Here is a 16059-nt window from a genome sequence, read left to right as displayed (position 1 = left end):
TCGGTCCCTCCACAGGCTCACTGAGTACTTTAAACTGCCCATTTTTCTCCCATCTACTGAGAGCAGAACCACAAGTGACAAAAGGCACAGATTGGACACTTGTCAGCTTCCCTCAAGTTTTGATGGGAAATGTAGGCATCCTGGTCTCGCAGCTTGGCTCTCTGACTGCTGTCCAATGGACTTTTCAACTGTCACTTGTCCAACATTCCGCCAAGCTGCCTACATTTCCCATCAAAACTTGAGGGAAGCTGACAAGTGTCCAATCTGTGCCTTTTGTCACTTGTGGTTCTGCTCTCAGACTGTCTGCTGAGAGGTGGATCCAACCAGCTTTTCCACTGGTGAAAAAGTGATGATCCCTTTTGACCACCTAAAAAGGCTATGTTGGGTATCGTGGAACCTGCATGGACAAAAAACTTGCTGAACTATGCTAGACAAGGCTAGATTAATGAGAGGATTTGTGTGAGATAAATAAAAGAAATAAATAAAAGGTGCAAGACAGGCACACCAAACCCAGTAACACATTGTACTTGTCCTTTTTTGATACAGCTTCATTTACCTCCACCTGTGCAAGGAACAAGTATTAACTAGGATATTAACAGAAGTAGAGGCAGGTCCTATTTATATATACCCTAATTCAGATGATTTTCAAATTTTCTTCCCCCAGAGAACCCTTCCTATATCAACTTATTTAGTGAGAAATCTGTCATGGAAGATCAACACAATCCTCTCATAGATCTTCTGGTTCTGTCGGGCTTTGTCAGTTCTTTTGGGATGTTTTGGGTCAGTGGTTCTTCTTTGTGTGTTTGTCATTGGCTTCTTTGCCCTGGAGAAAGCATGGAAAAACAAGATGCTGCTGTGTATGTGCAGTGCCTGCCTGCCTGCTGCTGCAAGGTATGAACCAAAAGGAAACACAAACTTTTAGGTGGGAGTGTGCCAGGGCTGCCAATCCCCCGCTTGGGGTGGGGGATCCCCTGTTCCCTCCTCCTCCCCCTGACCCCACTTACCTGACTAGCAGGGGCATGCCCCCTGGGGCATCCCCAGCGGCGCAGCGCACCCCCCAGGTGGTGCAACATGCCCCTGTGCAGAGCAGTGCATCCCCGGGCATGCAGCATGCCCCGCACCCTACCACAACGCGCCCCCGTACCCCACTGCAGTGCACCCCCGCGCCCCACAACAGGCCTGTTTTGGGCTGAATCGGGCCCATGGAGGGGTGATTCAGCCCTTCAGCAAGTGCGGGAGTGCATGCCAGGCCACCTTTGCCCCGCATGATGACGTCACTTCCTGGAAGTGATGTCATCACGCACGTCGGGAGTGCGCGTGCATAGCATGCGAGAGAGAAAGGACATCGGGCACCGCAGAGGGTGAGTGCCAGGTTCCCAGTCCCCCACCGGGGACCTAGAGGGACCTGGCAACCCTAGTGTGCCATTATAACTTGTTTTCCTGGATTTGGGTCTGGAAGTTGTTTTAAAAACAAAACAGTGATTTTCAGTGTATTTCTGGCTTGTTTGTTTTGTTTTGCACACCCCTAGTCTCATATCCTACCTCCATGTGATCACTGGCGTGTGAACATGAGAGTCTATATATAGCATGTGTATATAATATATATCTTCATACACCTTAGTGGCTGGTCATGTAGGTCCATTAATCAGTTAATGATCAGTTTCAATTTGGAACAACTTATAAGGCAAGACAGAAGGGGCTGCAAACACCTTTAGAGTATGTCTCTTAGGAACAGGGCACATTTACATTTGTGTTTATTAGGGGTGTGCAAGCCAAAAATTTTCGGCTATAGCCGAAAGTAGAAAGCCGAAAGAAGATTCTCTATCGTTAAAGCCGAAAGCCGAAACAAGAATCTCTTTCGGCTTTCGACTTTCGGGATTCTTTCGGCATTATTTCGGCATTCTTTCGGCTTTTTTCTATGGGAAAATGCCTCCGTCTTCCAGGACGCCTGGAGGAGGCATTTTCCCACCGAATAAGCCCAAAATTGGTGGGAACCTTCCTCTAACCCTTCTCTAACAACCACCCAAGTTTCAGACAGATTGGACTTTGGGGGGCCATGTTATGGCCCCCCAAAGCAGGTCCGCCCATCCTCCCATAAGAAAGCGAAGGAGCAGCATATTGTTAGCATGCTGCTGCTCATCTTTCTTCATTATTTCCTATGGGGAAAAAATGAAGAGGCAGGCTTCCTTTGCCAGGGGTGGCATTTTGCATGCAAAATGCCCCCTTACCCTCAGGGGCCCTTCTCCCACCCCTCCTCCCACCCCCCACCAAGGCTCAGCCTGCTCCCACTTGGGGGGGCCATTTCATGGCCTCCCCAAGTAGCTGCTCTAATCTCTACCACTGACAGCTGGGGGAGGCTTGTGTTGCCAGGGGTGCCATTTTGCATGCAAAATGCCCCCCAACCCTCTGGGGCCCTTCTCCCACCCCTCCTCCCACCCCCCACCAAGGCTCAGCCTGCTCCCACTTGGGGGGGGGCATTTCATGGCCTCCCCAAGTAGGTGCTCTGCTCTCATCTCTACCACTGACAGCTGGGGGAGGCTTGTCTTGCCAGGGGTGGCATTTTGCATGCAAAATGCCCCCCAGCCCTCTGGGGCCCTTCTCCCACCCTTCCTCCCACCCCCCACCAAGGCTCAGACTGCTCCCACTTGGGGGGGGCATTTCATGGCCTCCCCAAGTAGGTCCTCTCAGCCCCTAAAGTCCACCCCTTACAGCCCCACACAAACCCAATTCCCCCCCAGCTGCCACACACAGACCCAAATCCCCACATTAGCCCCTCACAGACCCAAATCCACCCCCACCTGCCCCACACCCATAACCCCAGGAACAGGCTGGCAAAGGCCAGCCCTCTCCCTTTGTTCCCTATGCTGGGAACTTCTAAACTCTCTTTCCCTGGGCAATTCTGCACAGCCCAGGGGTGCCACAATGGTGGGCACACTTCTGAGTGCCAGCTGGTCCCTGTGAAAGAGCACCTGAACCACAGACACCCTCCCTCAAATTCCCCCACCACCTACAGAGGTGGCTGGCCAGCCAGCCCCATTGTTCCCTATGATGGGAACCAACTGCACAACAAAGAATAAAACAAGAACAACGCAAAATAAAGTTTTAAAAAAATTATTTTCTCCCTTCCAAAGTACAAGTAGGCAAAGCATTATGACACATTACACCAGCAGTCCCCCACACAGAAAAATTAAAACAAAACTCACTTAACATCAGAGAATCACAAAACACGATTCCTGTCAAAAACACTTTATTTCTTGAACAGCTTTAGGTTACACAGCAGGGGGGAACACCAAAGGGCATGGCAGCACTATCTTACACAAAAATAACACAACTCACTTAACATCAGAGAATCACAAAAGCACAATTCCTGTCAAAAACACTTTATTTCTTGAACAGCTTTAGGCTACACAGCAGGGGGGGAACACCAAAGGGCATGGAAGCAGTATCTTACACAAAAATAACACAACTCACTTCACATTAAAGAATCACCCCAAAAAATTGCTGTCAAAAGCACTTTATTTCTGTAACTGCTTTAGGTTACACAGTAGGAAAGCACCACAGAGCAGGAAAGCAGTGTACTACACAAAAATAACACAACTCACTTCACATCAGAGAATCACACAAACACAATTGCTGTCAAAAACGGTGAAGTGGGTTGTATTATTTTTTGTAGTACATTGCTATCATGTCCTGTTGTGCCCTTCTACTGTGTAACCTAAAGCTGTCCAAGAAATAAAGTGTTTTTGCCAGGAATTGTGTTTTTGTGATTCTCTGATGTTAAGTGAGTTGTGTTATTTTTGTGTAAGATAGTGCTGCCATGCCCTTTGGTGTTCCCCCCTGCTGTGTAACCTAAAGCTGTTCAAGAAATAAAGTGTTTTTGACAGGAATTGTGCTTTGTGATTCTCTGATGTTAAGTGAGTTGTGTTATTTTTCTGTGTGGGGGACTGCTGGTGTAATGTGTCATAATGCTTTGCCTACTTGTACTTTGGAAGGGAGAAAAAAATTTAAAACTTTATTTTGTGTTGTTCTTGTTTTATTCTTTGTTGTGCAGTTGGTTCCCATCATAGGGAACAATGGGGCTGGCTGGCCAGCCATCTCTGTAGGTGGTGGGGGAATTTGAGGGAGGGTGTCTGTGGTTCAGGTGCTCTTTCACAGGGACCAGCTGGCACTCAGAAGTGTGCCCACCATTGTGGCACCCCTGGGCTGTGCAGAATTGCCCAGGGAAAGAGAGTTTAGAAGTTCCCAGCATAGGGAACAAAGGGAGAGGGCTGGCCTTTGCCAGCCTGTTCCTGGGGTTATGGGTGTGGGGCAGGTGGGGGTGTATTTGGGTCTGTGAGGGGCTAATGTGGGGATTTGGGTCTGTGTGTGGCAGCTGGGGGGGAATTGGGTTTGTGTGGGGCTGTAAGGGGTGGACTTTAGGGGCTGAGAGGACCTACTTGGGGAGGCCATGAAATGGCCCCCCCAAGTGGGAGCAGGCTGAGCCTTGGTGGGGGATGGGAGGAGGGGTGGGAGAAGGGCCCCTGAGGGTAAGGGGGCATTTTGCATGCAAAATGCCACCCCTGGCAAAGGAAGCCTGCTTCTTCATTTTTCCCCATAGGAAATAATGAAGAAAGATGAGCAGCAGCATGCTAACAATATGCTGCTCCTTCGCTTTCTTATGGGAGGATGGGGGGACCTGCTTTGGGGGGCCATAACATGGCCCCCCAAAGTCCAATCTGTCTGAAACTTGGGTGGTTGTTAGAGAAGGGTTAGAGGAAGGTCCCCACCAATTTTGGGCTTATTCGGTGGGAAAATAACTCCCCCAGACGTCCGGGAAGACGGAGGCATTTTCCCATTGAAAAGCCGAAAGAAAGCCGAAAGAATCCCGAAACGTTTCGGCTTTTTACTTTCGGCTACCCGAAACGTTTCGGCATTCCCCGAAACGTTTCGGCATTCCCTGAAAGAAGCCGAAACACTTTTGTTTTGGCATTCTTTCGGCATTCTGAATGCCGAAACGCACATCCCTATTGTTTATTTGTGTGTGTGTGACTATTAATATATATCTGTGTAAACAGGTATTTGCATATATATTTGTCAGGCACTGTAAGGAGACAGATTCTGTAAGCAGTCAGCATGCTAATTTGTATAGTTTCTGTTTGAAGAGAGGGTAGAATGTTCAAACCTGCAGTCGAGCTTGACAGTTGGACCATCTTTTTCCTGAGGGCAGCGACAAGAATCTGAATGTTTTACCTGGAGAATTTTAGCTGGGGAGCTATGAAGACTCAGAACCTTGTCTGGTCACGTGTGGGCAAGAAAGATTTTGCACATGAGCAAGTTTAAGTGATATTAGCTTGGAAGAACTGGATCACGACCACCCCTTTCACCATTACTTATCATTATCTTAAAAATAATTTTAACCAAGTTAGACCGAAGCATAAAATTATACAAGCAGACGATCCACAAGCATTTTCCTCTCCCCCATTCCCTTTCCCGAAAGCCCCTATAGCCTCTCCCCATTTTCTGTTTCATTCTTTCCTCCTCATCCACCAGCCAAACTACCTTTATCTACCCCTATCTTCAGCTTTCCATCCTTCCCTCCAACTGGCAGCCTTTCCCTAGAAAAAGGCCAGCCATGTATGCAATGCCAGTCCAGCCACAAGGATGGGCCTGTTGTATGAGGGGAACCTGCAAGGACTTATGGGGAGCACCTTACTTTCTCCTGTATGCTCCTTACTACACGGTTTCTCTGCTCTTGGCAGCTCACATATCGACTTCCTCTGCTTTATGCTCTCCTTCCTACTCAGCCAACCACTTGACTTTTATCTGCTCCCACCTTCAATTTATTTGATTATTTATTTCTTCATTTATACCCCACCTTACTTCTCAAAGAAGCTTGCATCATTCTCCTCTCCATCAGTGTACCTGACAACAAACCTGTAAGGTAGGTTAGGCTAGGGTTGCCAACTCCAAGTTGAGAAATTCTTGGAGATTTGGCGGTAAAGTTTGAGGAAGATGGGGTTTGGGGAAAAGAGGGACCTCATCAGGTTATGATGCTGTAGAGTTCACAATCCAAAGCAGTCATTTCTTCCAAAGGAACTGATCTCTGTCATCTGGTGATCAGTTATAGTTCTAAGACATCAACAGGCCCCACCTAGAGATTGGCAACTATAGTTTAGGCTGAAAATGTGTGATTGGCTGAAGGTCACCTAGTTAGACTCCACGGCAAAGTGGGGAATTGAACTGGGGCTCCCGCTAGTCTGAAACACTAACCACCCAATCACACTGACTTTATCGGAGGTAGCTGCTCTTGAACAGTAGCAGCCTGGCCTAGGTAAGTCATGCAAGTCATATGGTACCAAGTCTCTCAGTGGTTGCTGCCATCCTTGGGCCTCCTGAGTCCTTCCCAAATGCCAAAACAGCTCTGGAAACAGCCCTGCCTCCTGCCCCTGCCTTTTACTAACAGAAACCAAGGCTTGAAGGTTGGAAATACTTGGTTACCTAGCAACAGCCACTGAGGGCATTTGATTCCTAAATAGCAGAGAAATAAAAGCCTCAATAAGCAAAGATGTTTGTGTTTCTCTGCTATTTAGCACTGGCTTTTTTGTACCTGTCCATTTTCTGCTGTAAATGAGACTTGTGGAATTGTGAATTCTGTGTTTTGAAATCATTGTATAAAAACCAAACATATTTATTTAAATCAGATATATTTATTACTTCTTGTGATTCACCAAAAATACATGTATTTATTTAAATATTCTTGTCAATTCCTTGATTGTTTGTAGCTAGCTTTCATTGTGTTCTGTTAACTATAAACCTGGGGCATTTGTCAGATTTGTAGAAATATCTGTCTTGTCTGTACATGCCTCCATTCTCTCAATTTAAGTATCCCAGGTTTGGGTCATGTTGACAATGAGATGTATTTTTACACACACAGAGAATATGTGTGTGCACGTGGGCACGTGTGTATGATTTCTGTTGAAGCATTCCTTGATGATGTGACTTCCTTGCCTACTCATTTGGTTATCTGGATTATTTCCCCTTAGTTTTTTGTTGATTTTAAAGGTTTGATCATATATTGCTGTGTTAATTTAATTCAAATAGTTTATTTAGTTTATTTACTGTTTTATATTTTATTATGGTTTATGTATTTTTATTTAGTTCATATATTATATATGTTGTGAGATAAAACAAAAGAGCAGACAGCATCACGCACCACTCTGGAAGAGTGGGGTAAAGACGTACTAAAAAATCAAATAAAAGCTTGTACTGGCACCTCCACTCCCATGAGTTAACTGAACGTTAAAAGAGGCTTTCGGGAGAAAGTGCATTCTATATTTCTTTTTGGTTTGCCTAATAAGTGAGAAATAAAAATCACCAAAAATGTTCAGTTGGGGGCTTTGTCCCAACTAATTCCCCCAAACTGAACTCAACCTCAGCCTGGTTACCTATCACTGAAGATGGTGCTGCATACTTGTAAACAAAGAAGTTAAGATATATTTCATTGCTTTGTTACTAGTGCCTCGGATTGGTAGTGGACTGGATATGTCAACACAGAAATTAAATGTGTTTATTTATTGCATGCCCTATAAAAATTCCACCCCCATCTTCCAAAATCCTGGTTTAACCAAAAGGGAAATACAAACGCCTTTTCTCTTTTGCTTGGCCTTTGATATCTTGGGTTTTGCTTGGCCATTGGGTTTTAAAGCATCTGTATTGACGTGTGTGTATGTGTAAGCCATGCTAGGCCATGATAATTGTAACGTAAATGTAGAACCTACATTAACCAAATGCCTAGCTGATTCAGACATGCTTTCCTTCCCTTTTCTGTTCTGCATTATCACACATTTGCATGCATATTAAAAGACAGTCTCCAAGGTGCTTTAACATTGTAACTCTATGCATAGTTGCTCCAGTTTAAGGCCGTTTTTGCATGGGCAATTTTTGCTGCTTTGGCCCCCTACCTCTTTGAGTTTTCTTCCAAATTCTGAATGCTCAACTCCCCCTTCAGATTTCCATGTGGCATTTCAAGGCTTCTCTTCCCAATTTTCTGCCTGTGCAGAAAAAGTGCAGGCAGAAAATTCAAAAGAGAACCCTTGAACATTGCATGGAAATCTGGGGTAGTTAAGTGTCTGGAATTTGGAAGAAACCCCAAAGAGGTATGGGGCCAAAGTGGCAACAATCGCCCGTGCAAAAAAAGCCAAAGTGTTGCACTATAAGAATCCTAATGAAATGTCCTTAGTTGGGTTTTGCTTACCTGCCCTGTGTATTGTTCATTTGAGGAAAGAATTAAATTCCTCTGTTCTCACCACCATCAAGAATAAGATCCAAGTCCAATAGCACCTTAAAGATCAACTAGATTTCCCAGGTATGAGCAAGGTATGACCTTCTGACGAAAGCTCTCAAAAACTCATACTTTGTAAATCTAGTTGATCTTTAAGGTGCTACTGGACCCAGATCTGGCTCTTCAACTGCAGAGCAACATGGCTACCCAACTGAAACCACCACCAAGAATACAACTAACAATGCTGTAATTTTTTTAAAGAACATTTGTCTATTCACCTTTCTAACCAAATATTCTCACTTTTGATTAGGTGATTGACATCAAAGAAAAACTGAAGCTTTCAAAAAAGTTCTGGTCGGCATTGCCTTACACTATTTGCAAAGAGGAAAGTGTGACCGCTGGCCCGTCAAATGAGGAGGACTGCTGGAATGGGCACGCCAAAGCTAAGTAAGGAATCACAATCAGTATTTAAAGCCCGCGTGAAACCATGAAGTGCAGGACAGGGGGCAGCAATCTCTAACAGAGGCTTCTTCTGAGAACTCTAACCAAACCACAATTCCCATTATCTGATAAAGAGAGCTTGACTCTCTCAAGCTTCTACCCTGAAAATCTTGTTGGTCTTTAAGGTGCTACTGGATTCAAATCCTGAGCTATTTCCACACTACTTACCTTCATCCAGAATGCCACGGAACGTTGCTAAAAAAATGCAGAAGAGAGCGTTTCTCGTGTGAGTTTTGTGCAATATCGTGCAAAACTCGCACGAGAAGACGTTATCTTCCGCGTTTTTTTCGTGACGTTCTGCGGCGTTCCAGATGAAGGTAAGTAGTGTGGAAATGGCCCTGGTCTTCTATTTCAGACCAACATGGCTACCCACCTGGAATGACAGCTCCTAGGATTCTTTGGGAGGAGCCATGAAAAAATAGATAATAAATTGTTAAAGCACAAAAAGGGTCCCATCTATGCTCTCTTTTCCAGCCTCTGGTAGACCTGCAGTCCTAACTGGGGTTCTGATAAAGGATTTGGCTTCCTTTGGAAGAAGTCAGTATGTCAAGTTCTCTTGCGATTATTAACATCCCTCTTTGCCCTAAGACTGTCAAGCTAATTAGAAAAGGCCAGGCAGAGTTAATTCTAGGCTACCAATTAGCAAACAGCATACCAAAGGGCTGCTCTTTCTGACCTACTTTTTTTTAAAAGACATCCAGTGATGTCTTATTATCAGAGAAGTAATTTAACCAGGTCACATAAGTACAAGAGGTTGGGAGGAGTGGGTGTGAGAAAATGTGTAAATGCAGATGGAACGCTAATGAACAAATCAAAATGCCATCATAGGAGCATTGCAACCTTTTGGCCTTGTGAAAAGTACACAGCAGGTCTGCCTCTGTCGCTGATCATGTCGGAAAACATTGCTGGAAAACTATTCTGGAAGAGATTTTAAAAAAGAATAAGCATCAGCCATTTTATAAAAACCTGTTTAGGAATTCAGGATCTTGTAGACAGATGAACACCTGGAGTAGAGGACACAGTTCCATCCTGAGAGGTGTTATGAAGTTAGGGCCAAGCTAGACATTTTAAAGAGTTGGATCGGAGTTCCTCAGACCCAACTTGAGTTCCCTGTGGCCACCTAGCACCTTCGGAGAAAGGCTGTTAAAAAATAAAGGAGTCCAAATGGCATCAGAATGCCTCTGCGGGGGGAGGAGGGGCTGCTTCCCCCCCCACAAGCCGTTTTCATGTGTCAAAATAGCAGGGAAGTCCCCCACCCCTTTTTCTGCTCCATGTGAAATGCTCTGTACATGTGGAGCAGTAAAAACAGGGGGGAACTCCCCCCATGCTATTGTGTCAAGGGGAAATGGCTTGAGGGGGGGAGGAGGACTCTTCCCCCTCCCCCTTGGAGGAATTCTGAGGCCATTTGGGCTCTCTTTTATTTTTTAACAGCCATTTAACTGCTGCATGGCTGCAGAAACCCAAGTCTGGGGAAGCCAGACCCAACTTTTTAGAAACCTGCACATCTAAAGAGACCCTTAGGGCCAAGCTACAAGTGACGAATGACACTTGCCTGGCAAGTGAACAGACTCACGTGTATTCCTCCCTGTTCACTTGCTGTTGACTTGCACTCCCCATGATCAAGTGGAGTGCAAGTGGAGTGCAAGTGAACAGGGAGGAATACACGCAAGTCTGTTCACTTGCCAGGCAAGTGTCATTCGTCACTTGTAGCTTGGCCCTCAGCGGCAGTCATCAGGATCCAGTTACATATGTATGTGCCATCACTGCCATGTTGAGATGTGATTTTATTGTTTTACTGTTTTATCTGTTTTACACTGTAATCTATCGATTGCTGTAACCCGCCCTGAGCCCATTCGCAGGGAATGCAGGCTATAAATATAATCCATCCATCCATCCATCAATCAATCAATTGCAAACAACTTACAGTGACCACAGCAAGGGGCTTTCAAGGCAAGTGAGAAGCAGAGGTGGTTTGCCATTGCCTTCTTCCACAGAGTCTTCCTTGGTGGGCCCCCATCCAAGTACTGACCCTGCTTATTTTCTAAGATTTGATGAGATAGGGCAATACCGTGCCTCCTTCCCTTCCCTTCCCAGGATCCAATTATTAACCCTTAAAATGAACAAAAAGCATTGGACCCCATCCTGCAGTGGTTGGCAAGAGAAGACGTCAGGAGCTTTCCCCAATGCTTCCCTTCTGAGTTTTAGACATGACCCGAGGTGCAGTGTATTTCTTCTGGAGCAAGCCAATAGGTCTATATTGTTTTCATTAAGTCACAGTGTTTAATTCACAGTTCATACTGAAAACCATAAAAATGAGTTTATCATCTAAGAGCAATTCCCCTGAGACACAAAAACAAGCGATCTGTGCTAGCTTCCCGCTGTGCTTCTTGAATAATATTTTCTGTACTTGGCCTCCTTCCTTTCTCACACTAAGAATTAACAATATGGAGTTTACAGTGAACTCTGTCATGATAGTCAATCATTCCTGCTTTAAAACAAAGACATGTTTTATGTGAAAATCCTTTTTCCTAAAGAACCACATGTATCCCTGGTGTACATAAGAGCTGGGTCTCAGGGGAACAAATTGCTTTTTTCCCTGTGTGGACGAGCCCAATAAGCTGCTTTCTTCTTAGTGAATTTCAAACTGTGGATTATGGGTCACCAGCCAATTAAAGTGCCCTTTCTAGAAAATGTCAACTAATTGCCTTTTAACTTTATTTTTAAAAAATCACTCCTTTGAAAAGAAAGGAAAAAAAGGCCACCGCTCTGTGGAATGGGTGAGTAATCATGTCCGAAAATGCTGGATGCAAAGCTCTCTGCAGAGTTACGTTCTGTTCTTGCAAACCAGAAGCCCACCAGCCACACCTCTTGGTCATGCATGGGTCCTCTCAGTGCACCGGTCCATACAGTTGCTGCCTTGTGTGAATTGGGATACATATGGATTATCTGCGGGTACAGCTTCCACTCATGTGAATCACAGCCTGGAAAATCAAGATTTGGATTTGCATGCATGGAAGCAGTACACACATGGAAAATCTCATATGTTGCCAATACATGTAAGACAACAACCACATGAATTGCACTCCAGAGGCATGTAGCTGGTGGTCTCCTGCTTCATGTGAATGGAAGAGAATATCTGCAGAGGGCATCTGTTGCGTAGATAGATTACACCTTCAGGCTTCGTTTTATGGAAGACTCTGTATCTTAATAACTGTATATCTTAACTCTTCATTTTGATGCATAGATATCTACCAGAGATTATGAATGATGGACTTACCAACCAGATCAACAATCCTGAGGTTGATGTGGACATCACCAGGCCTGATACCTACATACGGCAACAAATCATGGCCTTGAGAGTCATGACGAACAAACTCAAGAATGCGTACAATGGAAATGATGTGAACTTTCAGGACACAAGTAAGAAATTAGATTCATCAGACAAGCTTAATGTGCTCTGTTCCAACACTGCTTTATGAGATATATAAAACTTGTGTTCTAGGATGTTCGTTGGGGGGGGATGGTTTTATTCCCACAAAGGTGATAGCTAAGTCTGTATTATCAGGGAGGGTGATAATAACACTCTCTGGAGCAAAAATTTCTGTTCAGATTCTATTTTATGAAAGGTCACTTTACACCAAGTTGAACCCCACTTTCCAGCTCTGTCCTGTCTGTCTTTATTGGCAGTGACTCTCGGAGGCATGAGCCCTTTCCCAGCCTCATATCCAATAACTGATGGTGCTTGAATGGCCCTTTGGCACGGAAAGTGATGTCCAGCACAAAGAGAAGCTCCCTGCTTAGTCCATGGTTGGCCCTTACAGTGCTTTTCTGTCCGAACGGCAGCAGTTCCTTTAATGCAATAGCTTTCCTGTCTGAGGAGGAAGGGAGGTGATTTTTGCTGACTCCACCTTCCTACTGCCAGCTCCAAGTTTTATCCCCTTCCTTGTTCCTTGGGGATGGCAGAAAGCACAAGTTCAGGGGCAAAAAGGCAGCCATGAAAGGGGACAATGTTGTTTTCCTTTAATGTGAGTATGCTTGTGCCGCTTAGTATCCAAGCCAGTATGTTTGTCTGGATTAGGATATCTGTTCTTCCTCTCACTCACCTTCCCACTCCTCATTCTGTCCAGGGCTCCCAGAAGAGAATGGTATCTAAAACTAGATGTGTAAAACAAAACCCAGCCAGCTGGGTGAGCTTGGACTAGTCACAGTTCTCTGGAGCTCTCTCAGCCCCACCCACCTCACAGGATGTTTTGTTGTGGGGATAATAGTAACATGCTTTGTAAACCGCTCTGAGTGGGCATTAAGTTGTCCTGAAGGGCGGTATATAAATTGAATGTTGTTGTTGTTATTAAAATAATGCCATATACTTTATTTATTTTATTTGACTTATACCCCGCCCTCCCCACGAATGGGCTCATACCGTGCAAATAGGGACCATTTACATGGCTTAAACATAGCGGAAAAATCATGCAAAATTCATGGAACGAGGCATCTTCATGGCACAATTTCTGACATCATCGCACCACGATTCCATTTTCATGGCATGATGATGTCAGAAATCGTGCCGTGAAGCCGCCTTGCTCCATGAGTTTTGCGTGATTTTCTGCGATGTTTAAGACGTGTGTAAATGGCCAGGGATTGGTATGCAAAATATATATCTGTAGATCTAGATATGCAGCCACATAAAATTAATAATAATAATAATAACAACAACAACAACAACATTCAATTTATATACCGCCCATCAGGACAACTTAATGCCCACTCAGAGCTGTTTACAAAGTATGTCATTATTATCCCTACAACAAAACACCCTGTGAGGTGGCTGTGGCTGAGAGAGCTCCACAGAGCCGTGACTAGCCCAAGGTCACCCAGCTGGCTTCAAGTGGAGGAGTGGGGAATCAAACCCGGCTCTCCAGATTAGAGTCCCACGCTCTTAACCACTACACCAAACTGGCTCTCCAAATCTGTGGGCACAGTTCCCACCACAACATGGGAAACAATGCATAGAAGCCTGCTTCCAAATGTGGATTTCCAGGACTGGGACACATAATAAGGGTTGGTTGCAGAAAGTAGGATTTCTACTTTCAGCACAGTTCATGGGGGAAAGGGAAGCACACGCTGAACTTTACCATTGTAATCAATAAGGCTTATGTTTGCTTAGCACTGAGCCCCCGGTTGTATGACCCTTGTGGCTCTTGCCCATGCTGCAGGGGTAACGTCAGAAGTCTTAGGCCTCATGGGAGAAGCCCACTCCATAGCTTCTCCCCACACTAGAACCACCCACCCCAGAATCTGACCTGAAATTACCCCAATGTTGAAGTCAGATGACATTAGCTCCCATAGTGCACAGGTAAAGTGTATTGGTGACAATTCATTCTCCATATTTTGAATGGTGTGTGCACTAGGTTTATGTTACAGAAACTTCTTGGCATCTTCTCAGATCTATCAGTTATTCAGAAGAGTGTTTTTATCAATCCATTCCCCCACCCCCACCCCACTTTTGTAGGTGACGAAACCAGTGGCTCAGGAAGTGGAAGCGGTTGCACCGATGACATTTGTCCAACTGAGTTTGAATTTATCACCACAGAAGCCCCTCTCGTTGACTCAGACAGGAGGGAAGTAGACTCTTCAGCAAGCCGATCTAGCCGTCCAGTGTTCACATGGTTTGTCATCTGCTTTGTCCTCCTACTACAAAGACAGTGCAGATAATCCTGGCTCCTGTCAGAGATGACTGTCTTTTAGCTATTGAAAAACAGCCAGTTTTCTTCTTTTCATATCCTCTTGGACCTCAGACCACGCCACAAACAATTACAGTTTTCTACCGGAAGAAGGTGGTGCTGCAACCTGCTCCCCTTTGTGCTTTCCCAAAGAGGTGCCGGACTTAACTGTTCCCTGTGTCCTTTCAAATAGCTGTGAAGACAAGGTCTGATTCTCAGAAACCTTTTTCTCAGATTTTTATTACAGGAGACTTTTCAGAACTTCGTTTGCTTTTATGCAGCAGGAAGAGAATTGGGTGGGGAGGGAGGGATACAAGTTGTATGGGATTTTTTTTTCCTTTATCAAGAAAAAGAAAATAAATGTCGTTCGGAATCAGGCTAAGCCCAAGGCCCAACAAAATGACAAACTGTGACTTTAAAAGATATATGTATAATCAGAAGAGAAGGGAGTGAGGCCTCCTTTTGGGGGTGCTGCTGTACCACACTTTAGACCACCCAAAGGATCTTTACATTTGAGGGAATATCTCTGAGTTTTGTTTTCTTTTTGTGACACAGAACTACGTGTGTGCTATGTGCTCCATAAATACAAGATCTGCGAAAAGGTTAAAAAAAACCAAGAAGATTGCCTTCTAGTGATAGAGTAGCATCATTCCTCTGGGATATTTGCATTGTTTACCCCAGTTCTTACCGGGATTCTAACACTCTTTGTCCTAACTGGGTTTTTTTTATCCATAATATATAAATGACATGGGACTCCACCAGGTTTCCTGTCATCATCCGTTGGCAATGAAGTTTTAGCATTTCTCAAACACATTTCGACACAAGGGTTTGGATAGCAAAATTTAGTCCCTTGTGGTATAAACTTTTTTCTTTAGCTGCAGGTTTGGCATCAAGTAGAACTTCGGGCCACTGGGTTTGTTACTTAACCAAAGTGGCAGTTCTCCAAAGGCTGTTAACAGCAACAGGATCAATACGTTAGTTTTGCATAGAAACAGCATCCTTCCTATCTATTAGTTTCTGTATCAGAAGGGTACTCTGTTGCAAGAACATTGACCCAAAATACTGACATGGAGAATTTCTTTCACTTTTTTAGTCTTAGTACGATCATCTATTTTTATATATATAAATATATGTGTATATATATATCTATAAATCACAGATTTTAACTTCTTAATTACAAGCTCAGGGTTGACACATCTTTATAAGAAAAAAAAATGTTTTGTCAACCAGCTTTTACTTTCGTTGTGCTGCTTGAAAAAAGGAATCCTTCCTCTCGGGCAAGGCTTTTTTTCTGGGGAAAAAGGTGGTGGAACTCAGTGATGGAACTCAGGACCACACACTGATGTCATTTTGGGTCAGGTGGAACAAGGGGGGAGTTTTTTAAAGTTTAAATCGCCCTTGGCGAAAATGGTCACGTGGTCGGTGCCCCGCCCCCTGGTCTCCAGACAGAGGGGAATTTAGATTGCCCTCTGTGCCATGGCGTGGGGGAGGCAATCTAAATTCCCTTCTGTCTGGAGATCAGGGGGCGGGGCCACCAGCCATGTGACCATTTTCAAGAGGTGCAGGAACTCCGTTCCA

At 44.7% G+C, this 16059-nt stretch overlaps 1 protein-coding gene across 1 annotated transcript in view; it reads left to right on the top strand.

Annotated features, from left to right (window-relative positions):
• GPC6 (glypican 6) overlaps positions 1-14777 on the top strand; it is a 1020154-nt gene extending 1005377 nt beyond the window's left edge. The window contains exons 7-9 of the mRNA XM_054974100.1: positions 8571-8707; positions 12006-12181; positions 14271-14777. Coding sequence (XP_054830075.1) covers positions 8571-8707; positions 12006-12181; positions 14271-14473 — 516 coding nt within the window. The 3' untranslated portion in view covers positions 14474-14777. The remainder of the gene's footprint in view (positions 1-8570; positions 8708-12005; positions 12182-14270) is intronic.
• The last annotated feature ends 1282 nt before the right edge of the window (positions 14778-16059 follow it).

The sequence above is a fragment of the Eublepharis macularius genome, chromosome 3, assembly GCF_028583425.1.
Source record: "Eublepharis macularius isolate TG4126 chromosome 3, MPM_Emac_v1.0, whole genome shotgun sequence".
In the NCBI taxonomy this organism is placed as follows: Eukaryota; Metazoa; Chordata; class Lepidosauria; order Squamata; family Eublepharidae; genus Eublepharis; species Eublepharis macularius.
The sequence above is the reverse complement of the archived record's forward strand: the minus strand, read 5'-3'. Positions and strand labels throughout refer to the sequence as shown.